The following is a 9,749-nucleotide window of genomic DNA, read 5'->3' as shown; positions in this document are numbered from 1 at the left end:
CTTTCTAATTCTTTTTGATTTCTTAAACAGCTCTTCAAAAGAGATGATTTAAAAAGCATGTGAAGTAAATAAAAATTTCTTTAAACGCATTTATTTATCACAGCTTTATTGAACTCCTGTTGTATTCAGATCACTGTGTTAAACATTGTCCTCGAGGGTGAGCCTTGTAATAAGGGTGAACATCCTGTAATAAGGGTGAATAGCATAGTTTCCTATCTCCTACTATCTTAAAATTTTTCTTTTTTACTAGGGCGTCTTAAATGGAAATTGGTAAATTGCTCATGTAGAGGTTTTTCTATATTTTTAGTGTAAAATTGGCCATCCAAAGTGCAAGCAACTTTAAGTCATGCATTACCTCTTGAAATTTTCTGAATGCAAAAATGACTTCTTGTCTATACAGCCATTGCCAGAGCTATAAGCTATATATAGTCATTGCCAGAGCTATAAATATACACTGGCTGACACAAAGCCAGGGTAGGTTGGGGGTCTACCCTGCCTTGGTTTCAGCTGACGAAAGCTCTCAGACCCCTGCAGGCCTAGCATCTCCTCATAAGGACTGAGTTGGGGTCCAGGAGACTCATGGGGCAGGGGGCTGTCTTCTGATGTTCCCGTAGGTGGCCTTTCCTCCTACCAGCCTGGACCTCACCCCCAGTAACAAGGGGCCAGGACTGCCCTCTCGTTGACAACATCATCACGGTGGTCCCCAGTGGAGGTGGGGATTGGTAGTTTATGGAACTGTATAAACCAGGGACATATCAGATTCTTCCAAGCAGCCCCATTTTCTCACTGCCTCACTTTCTAAGAAGAGAAATGAAATGTCATTAGTAGCCTGCTGAGGAGCATGCAAACAGTCTGTTTCCTGCAATGTTTACAATGAAACAGAAAGCAATTCCTTCCATGTAAAGTGACTTTGCCTGTCTACCTCCTTCTTTAGGACTAAAAGAAGCTTTAGGACTGGAAGGCTTTTGGCTCTGTATACATTGTCAACACTCTGGGGAAGCGTCCTCTTTATAGGGTCAAAGGCCTGGGAAGGCTTGCGTCTGATGTAATGCAGCTGTGGCACCATATATGGCCACAGCCAAATTAAGTTTAAAAACTCATTGAAATCGATTTCTATCTTTGGACAGGAAGGAATCACATGAAGGACACTCGAGCTCAAAGTAAAAGTAAATCTGAGCCTAATTCAAATTGTCTTTTACTTACCTCCCTGACAACCATTATCAACTTCCCCCTAGTCCCTTTGTGCACATAGGCTGGTGTTTTGTTTCTAGAGAGCATCGTTTAGTCTGTAAACATGCCCCAACCTCCAGTGCGTTCACTGAAACCAAGCGAATGCTCTGGAAGATTTTGCTCCTGGAAACTGCTGAAGAGGGGCTGTTCATTTTTTATTTTTGGCTGGTACATATGGCCACATTCCACTGTCACTGTCACTGTCACGGGCACCCTGTGAAAAAGATAGCATCAAGTTAACCTAGGATGCCCCAATAATTTCTTCTTCATCCAGGTTATTCGTAACTTGAAAACTGAATTTGTGAAGCGATCTAGACTCAAAACTTTTTTATTTCCCACCTATTCACCCTTGCTAACATTCCTTCCTCTTGCTGCTTGCATGCCACAAAAAATATAAATGAAATGAAAAGCAACCTCAAAACAGACCCACACCCTTGCACCCTCCCAATTTTGGTCATAATCCATCTACTGGGATTGACCAAACCCTAACGTACCTCACACATGCCATTTGGAGGAAGGTTCTGGTTTTCTTCCAGTATTGGGCTATCTTTAAAGATAGGGGCCAGTGAAGAACATCTAGGTGCCTTAGCTTGGGCTGCTGTAACAAAACATCATAGATGGGTGGCTTAAACAACAGCCATTTGTTTCTCACAGTTCTGAAGGTCGAGAAGTCCAAGATCAAGGTGCTGGCCTACTCGGTTCCTGGTTAGGGCTCTCTTCCTGGCTTGTAGATGGCTGTCTTCTCACTATGTCCTCACGTGGTAGAGAGAGAGAGAGCTCTGTTCTCACCCCTTTCTTACAAAGACACCAATCCGATCATGGGGCTCACCCTCACGACCTGATCTAACTCTAACTGCTTCCCAAAAGCCCCACCTTTAAATATTGTTACTTACGGTTAGGTGCTCAGCATATGAATTTTGGCAGACACAGACATTCAGCCATAACACTAGGAAAATAAACTTATTGTGCAATTCCCAATGGAGCCACAAGTTGACATATGGCTCTCACTGAAATGCAGATCAGTCTGGAGATTTACCCCATTCCTGACCCTCTGCCCCACTGAAACCCTAGGACGAGCTAGGAGCCATGTTGAAGGAGAGGGAGTAAGATGCGAACTACAGGTTTCTAGCTCTGAACCCGTAACCAGAGCTTTAGGTTTAAGCTAGGAGCCTGAGGCTGATTACACCCCTCTAGGATTGTCTGTGCCAGGCGGTGGGCTGGGTGGGAATGGGAAAGGCTAGAGTGTGATAAACCAGGCACAGTCCAATCCGATAGGTCAATCAAGTGCTTTTGCCTGGTCTCTTTGCTCTGTGCGCAAAAACTGGAGACTACATGCTCTTAATCTCATGCCTGTCTTCCTTCTATTAATTAGTTCCATCAAATTGTGTCCTCTGAGAAAAGAGCACACGTGGATTCTAAGTCCTTAGCGTTCTCTTCTTGGGGAGCTTTAATTTGTCGTGCTTATGGAACTGAGCGCTAAATCTCAAGTGATTCGATTAAGATATCTCCTATGAGCATGAATAAGGATGGCTCTTCCAATTCTCCCTTTCCTAAGGGAAAAGAACGAAAGACACTCGAGAGCTTCGGTGAACTTTTAAAGCCAAAGGCTTAAAGAGAAAAAACTCTGAGGAAAGGAATTGTGAGGAAAGTGGGGTCTTGGGGGCTTCTTCCACCGGCATTTAGCCCTTGGGCCTCATTTTTCAGTCAGGAGGTCTAGAAGGTCAACCAAGTTTCGGTGTCAGAATTTACTTGGCACGTGGCCTCTCCTGGGCTGAGCAAAACCTCCCTGGGATGTGAGGGAGAGTCGAGCTTGCCTCTCCAGGTGAGTACGATTCAGTCCGTGGCTTTTACCCAGCATGAGGAGTCTCAGCTGAGGATTTGCTTAAGAACATGTCTAGAATTGTTTTTTTCCTCAGATGTGTTATGGTGCTATTTCTAACGGTCGGCCTTCTTTCCGTTTCCCCTCCTCTCTCTCTTTGCCTTGTCCTGATACTGTGTTTTCAAAATAAAGGTTCTCTCTCCCCCACGCCCTCCTCTCCCTAAAGAGGATTGCTTTGCATGGCAGCCTCCTGCCCTCCGCAGCGTCTACAAGGACTCGCTCTACCAGAGCTCACCAAAGCCTTATATCCCACCCAGCACCCCCAGCCAGCAGAACCCCTCACGACCCCAGCCTGTCCCTGTCCCACTGGCAGCCAGATCAGCTCTCAAAGACGCGGTGTGCCCTGGGCTCTCGCTTCTGGGTTCCACGTTCCCCAGTGCTTCATCCCAACCCCAGCACCACTGTGTAGCCACCAAGACAGTTTATAGTGGGAATGTGAGCTCTAACCCACGTCATGAGGCAGTTGGGAATAAAAAGGTCAGCAGCTTATATGTACCTTGTTTATCCAATAACATTTGCCCAGTGGCATCAGAAAGCCTCTCTTGTGTTGCACGTGACCCAGCCAAAGGCACTCAGGCACCGGCTCCCAGCATCGTCTCCTGCACAGCCGGCACGGGAAAGCCACCTTCTGCTCCTCCTCACCCTCCCGAGCTATTCTTTGACCCCCGTAAAGATGCCGTTAACCGTGGCGAGAGCCCTTCCCTGGGGACTTGGCCTTCGTTCCTAGAAGCAGTGAGACCACCCGTGCTAGGCCCCCCGGTTACCTCTGATCCCGAAAAACGGAAGAGAAAAGAACCTTACCTTTTGCAGCCGTGTTATCCAGCCAAGGCAAGGAATTAGGAATGTTTGTGTGTCTTCTACTCCGTCTCTTTTGAAACTCACGTGAGCAGCTCATTTGTTTTCCGGGCTGCCTACCCCTTTCCTTGTTAATATTGCTGCAGCTCGAATCCCGAATTTTTCTCTCTAAATATTTCAGCACAGCCCTCTGTCTCCCTCTCTCTCTTTTCTGTAAATATGTAAGTATGCCAGAGCGTGGAACACGTAGACTAATAATACGGTGAGATATAGACTGTTTATGTTTTATAACAAGGTGCCAAAGAAATTGTATTTACACCCAAGCTTTCAGCCTCTGCAAGCAGCTTTGGGGGTTAAACACAGCCTGCCTGCCTGTTCTGTTTTCTCTCTCTTTCTCTCAAAGTGTTAAAAGGATTCAAAAATAGATGGATGGAAAGTAAACTTGGATGGGATTCCCTCTGTGTCATAGAGTGTCAGGAGGCCAACTGGCTAGCACTGACTGTCTCATGCACTCCGAAGAAAGGGCACTGATTAAATAGTTCTCAGAGTACATCATTGCATGTCTACTGTCAACTGTTTAAATGTGGAATTCCTCCTTCCCTGCCATACCCCTTTACGTAACGACCCCCTTATTTCCCACAGGATGCCACTTCCTCCAGCCCCGCCCAGCCTGAGGTTATAGTTGTCCCTCTCTACCTGGTTAATGCTGACAGAGGGCAAGAAGGCACTGCCAGACCTCCAGCATCTCTGGGGCCACTTGGCCCCCCAATCCCGGCGACCGCCCCTGCAGGCTCACCTCTGACCTTCCCGACTCTAGATGATTTCATTCCCCCTCATCTGCAGAGGCGGCCCCAGCACAGCCAGCCAGCCAGCGCTCCTGCCCCCCACCCCCCCGTTAGCCAGACACCACCATCCTTCTCACCACCACCTCCGCTGGTCCCTCCGGTACCGGAGGGCCTCCACAGAGTCTTGGAGCCTGACCTCACGGGAGCCGTGTCAAGTACCGTAAGCTTGCTGGAATCCCTTCCTCGTGGCTTTCCTGAATGTCTCTGCTCCCGGCAATGAAAACCCCTTTCTCACTGAAGTACTGAGTTCCCAGGGAGGTGTTGGCTGCTGCTGTGCTTGTGTGATGACCGGAACCGTTTGCTCTCGCTGGCGTGCATGCCTCCCTCCCGCGTGTCCGCCGGTCTCTAGCAGCTGTCCCCGAGTCGCACGTCCCTCTTCCTCGCTGTCCTGTTCGGAATGCACATCTTCCTGAAAGAACTTTGTCTTCCCTCAGAGAAAACCTCTGTGGCCTTGCTTTTGGCTTGTTATACTCGCCGCAGGCCAGGCAGATGCAGTGTTGAGGGCCGAGGAAAGCTGGAGAATTATGTGGAACAGGGAGATTCTAGTGGAGGAAGATTCACTCTTGTGTTGATTTAGCAAGTAAACTCTTTTATATACAGCTTGGCAGAGACTAGGTTAAAAAAAAAAAAAAACAGAATTGAGTTTAATTGAGCAAATGGATAGAAAAGCCTTGTACAGATGTTAGAACTATATCCTCAAAAGAGAGGAAATTGTTGGGGCCCCTGAGTAGTGGCTCACAAGGCTTTTGTGGCAAAACAGTGTCTCACTGGTGACGTGAAGTTAAAGAACCCTGACACCTCAGGTCCCATCCCGTGAGGGACAGGTCCCCATCACAGGTGGGAAAGCCTCAGTGCTTTAGAGTAAAGCTGAATCAAAGTACCCCGTCTGCTGTCTCCTCTGGAGCCCTAGGGATTGACAGACTCTGAAAGAACTACAGCTCAGTGTGAGCTGTAAAGTAGGGGTACATGGATCTACATACAGGGCTGTGGGGTACAGGGGGCCTGAGTGGGTAAAAGTTTGATTATTGTGCTTGGCACAGAGAGCGTGCTCAATAAATCTTAGCTACATTGCTGAGGACTTGCCTTGGCAAATGGGGGCCAGAGTTCTCGCAAAAATAAGTAACTAGCTCATTAATAATTACTCGTTGAGTTCCTACTATGTCCTAGGCATTCTACTAGATTCTGTGTGTATAGTCTTGAATGGGCACAGCCCCTGCTCCCAGAGGGTTTATCTGAGTGGCATATGAGTTCTCAAGCTTAGTGGACATGGGATCTTCTGAGCAGCAGGGAAGCTCATGTAAACTGTTAACACTAGGTATACTCGCAGAGGTTCTGATTGAGTGGGTCTGGGAAGGGACCTATGACTCAGGCTACTTGGTAGCACACATCCTGGGGGGATTCTGACGTTGAGGGTCTGTGGCCCACATTTTGAGATATAGGGTCATGCAGCTGGCTGGTGAAACTAAACATTCATTGACCCCGCCCCCCTTTGCATAAAGAGGTATGCCTACAAAACAGGTTCAGATGACTCATTAAACTGAAGTGAGTCATGCAGAAAGCAGGAAGGAGATGGGTTTTTTTTTGGCTTTTAAGAGAATGTATAGTCATGTATCAGACACACCAAAGCTGGGAATGGCTACGTCCTGGGCTGGGAGCTCTTCTCAGATCTCCCAGCATAATGCAGTTAGGTCAGGACTCTGCCAAATTCGGCCAAAGGGCTTGGATTCCCTAGCTTTGAACTTTATAGTTCAGCCCTGTTGGAGGAAAATTCTAGATTGTTCCATGATGCACTCACTTCACAGTTGCTCAACTTATAGGTGAATTAGAAGCCTTTGTTGTTTCAGAGGGTACAGGTATTCTTCCCTTTGGCATAGGGAAGCATGTAAAGCAAGTCTTATTTTTAGTGTGCAGGTATACCTAGTGAGTAGTTTTGCCGCGCACCCTATATTTTATTATTTGTGGAGATCTAGGCTTTCATATTGAGTTTGTTTCAGTGTACCAGGACAGGTTAGTTGGGATGGTGTTTTCAGTTTCTCAAACCTTGACTAATCGGCCTGGTATAGACTTCCCAAGAGGATTTTAATTGGCCTGATTATTTCTGGTTTGGCCTCAGGTAACTGAGTAAGAGGTGAAAAAGGAAACTGCTTGGGTGCCTCCACTAACTGAGAATTTTCAAGAATTGCAGATGCCCTGTGGCTGGCGGCCAAACCACAAGTTGATATCTGCTCCACCTGCAGCTATTTGAGAGTAAGAGGAAAGGAGAAAATTCACGTTAATTGGTTCAGGTTCTTTTAGTCAATAGCCATTTTTTTGTAAAGTTCCAGAAATCAGACATGCGCCGCAGAGTGAAATTTATAAAATGCTTAATGTTCACATGATCCTTCCAGACGTCACAGGAGGAATTTGTACTTTAAAGAGCTGTATGCCTGACTTTTTGTGTTTCTTGGGGCTATTATGGCAGCGTTTTTACTGATATGTCATTTATCTTTATTACATCACTTTGGAAATAACTTAGGACAGTGTGATTGTTTTCCACTTTACAAATGAAAAAATCGAGATGAAGCACTTTGTAAAAGACCATATTGTGCCTCTCGAGTCCTGGGAAAAGGTTTTCTTCACTAAACTGAGCTGCTGCTCATAAATAACAGCAGTAACATTAGGGCCACTTTCAGAAGAGTTGAACTGACCAAGCCACTGTTTTAAGGAAGCCGCCCCTACTGTGTGTCAGGAGCTGTCCCGAGTCCTGACACTCATCCTCTCTTTTGTTGCACTTTTGCTAGTGCAGGTTGCTAGGTAGCTCCTCTCATTCATGTGGCATTTACTGAGCACCTTCTGTCTGCAGGGTGTTGTGCTGCAGTGTGGGGGCAGGAGGAGGGACAGAGGCATGGCTCTTGTCCTCCAGGTACTTACAGAGCAATTGATCTCTGATGGAACATCTGAATTGCCTTGAGCCATACTTTTATTTAGAGAGTAACAAAGTCTTGTTCTTCAAACCCTTTAAGAATGATATTCTAGCGTTAGAGTCTGTGAATTCTAAAATAGAAACGTTACAAAATGTATAGGTACGATAGAGGAAACTGCCTACATATCTTCACTACATTTCGTGGTCTTATTTTCATGTCTTTAAAAAGATTGGCATTCCATTGTGAAGATTATAATATTAGTAGTAATGTTATTGGTATTTTTTCACAGAGACTCTCAGGTTCTTAAAAGTCAGCATTTTCACAATTCTTTACTTGAGAGATCTTTGTCATTCAATATTGGAGTGAAAAGACATCACAGTAAGACAAGATAAGATCCGAATTTCAGAAGCAAGTACTTGTAAGGTTGTCCAGCGAAGTGGATGATGAAAGCAGCTTTCCAGGAGTACCAGTACTTCACTCTTCCTATCCTTCCGTGGATGGCTTCTTGTCCTCACATTCTCATGTTTCTTTAAACAAGTATACTAAACTTTCCTGATTTTTCCCAATTAAACCAGCTTTCATTCTTGGATCGCATTTAGAATTGCATGAGTTATGCATGTTTTTCTACTTGGATTTGAATTTGCTTTTTCAGTAACCGGATTGACCCACAATTATTACCAGGTGAAAATAATGTATGAGACTTTCCCTCTCTACCTTTACTAATGCCATCAAAGAGAACAAGCATTCCAGATTAAGCTTCTATAATTAGAATTAACGATGTCTCATTAATTACATTTCTTTTTTATAATTAAGGTTTTGTAAAGCTTTAAATTTCTTTTTTAAAAAGTGTTAACTCTAGGTTTCAGGTATTGACAATTATAACGTTTGTTTTCTTTTCAGGATTCAAGTCCTCAACTAAACGAAGTTTCTTCATCTCGTATTGGAACTGATTCCCAAACCTTTGCACCAGTTAGCAAGCCATCATCTGCCTACCCCTCCACGACGATTGTCAACCCTACTATTGTGCTCTTGCAGCATAATCGAGGTAAAGGAGCTTGGCAGCGCGCCCCTCCCTCAGCTCACGAGTCAGCCTAGCTATTCTATGACATCTGGAACAAGAATTCTGCCTTTCCACAGAAATTTTCACAAAGCCCATTTTCCCCCAAGGCCACCTGCCCCAGTTTACTTCCATGACTCACAAAGTAGACCACAGCAGGCAGACAGGCCCTTGATCTGGGATAAGTAAGCTAGCGTCATGCGTGTTCCACACTTTGGGTGTGTTCACAGTGTCTTCAGATGGCAGCACCAAAAAGAAAGAAAAGACAGAAAAGAAAAAGTCTGTGCCATGCCCCTAATTCCTCCTCATGAGAATTCCAGTCAGAGCTTTGCTGGGAAAATCTAGGTACACTAATGCCTCTTTTAAGTAGAGTCCTAAATCATTTCATTCTTTGACATCATGAATTTTCTAGAAAGCAAAATTTCGAGCACCAAAATTTAAAAAAAGGAAACAAAGCAGATGAAAAATGTTCTAAAATATAAAACATGTTTTTGTACCTCTAAAACAGAGGCTACGGAACTTTTTCTTCGTGACTCACCAGCCTTCATTCTCACCAGCAGTTACTGCCTTCAGCGACCATTCACTGCGTCTCTGGGGACACGAGTGGCTGTTCGCCCCTTTCACTACATGTCCCCAGACAGCTCTGCTGAGGGTTTTTCATGTTTCTTTTCTACAGTTTCTCTCACTGCTTCTGGCTGGTTCTTCTCTTCTCTGCAGGGGCATCTTAGGTGAAGCAGAAGTGCTGTGAGGTAATAATGGTATATGTTGATTCTTCTGCTTGAAAATTCCAGAAGATGATTCTAAATTCCAAGTTTTTCTTTTCGGAATTAAATAGAAGAAAGAACTTTCCCTTCGCAAAAGTCTTGGCAGTATGAAATGTAAAGTTTTCAAGCTGTTTCTGAGTGGAGAAAGGACTTCTTCCTCTGAATTTCAGAGAACAGTGGAGGTTTAATTATTTTGCTCAGAGCTCGAAACTCTGTACCAAATTTTCCTTTTCTTGACTCCTTGCTTGCCTACTTCATAGTTTCTCGTCCCTCCCC

General features: G+C 45.1%; 1 protein-coding gene across 12 annotated transcripts in view; it reads left to right on the top strand.

The window, feature by feature from the left end:
- Positions 1 to 9,749, top strand: part of SORBS1 (sorbin and SH3 domain containing 1) — a 222,361-nt gene that overhangs the window by 124,015 nt on the left and 88,597 nt on the right. For 8 of the 12 annotated variants that reach the window (XM_023519823.1, XM_023519826.1, XM_023519824.1 and 5 more), the window contains 2 exons: positions 4,547 to 4,909; positions 8,553 to 8,697. In XM_023519823.1, the coding sequence (XP_023375591.1) occupies positions 4,547 to 4,909; positions 8,553 to 8,697 (508 nt within the window). The remainder of the gene's footprint in view (positions 1 to 4,546; positions 4,910 to 8,552; positions 8,698 to 9,749) is intronic. The other 4 variants (XM_023519829.1, XM_023519828.1, XM_023519830.1 and 1 more) reach the window with 1 other exon arrangement.

Source organism: Pteropus vampyrus, unplaced genomic scaffold (genome assembly GCF_000151845.1).
Source record: "Pteropus vampyrus isolate Shadow unplaced genomic scaffold, Pvam_2.0 Scaffold238, whole genome shotgun sequence".
In the NCBI taxonomy this organism is placed as follows: domain Eukaryota; kingdom Metazoa; phylum Chordata; class Mammalia; order Chiroptera; family Pteropodidae; genus Pteropus; species Pteropus vampyrus.
This window is presented reverse-complemented; position numbering and strand designations above follow the sequence as displayed.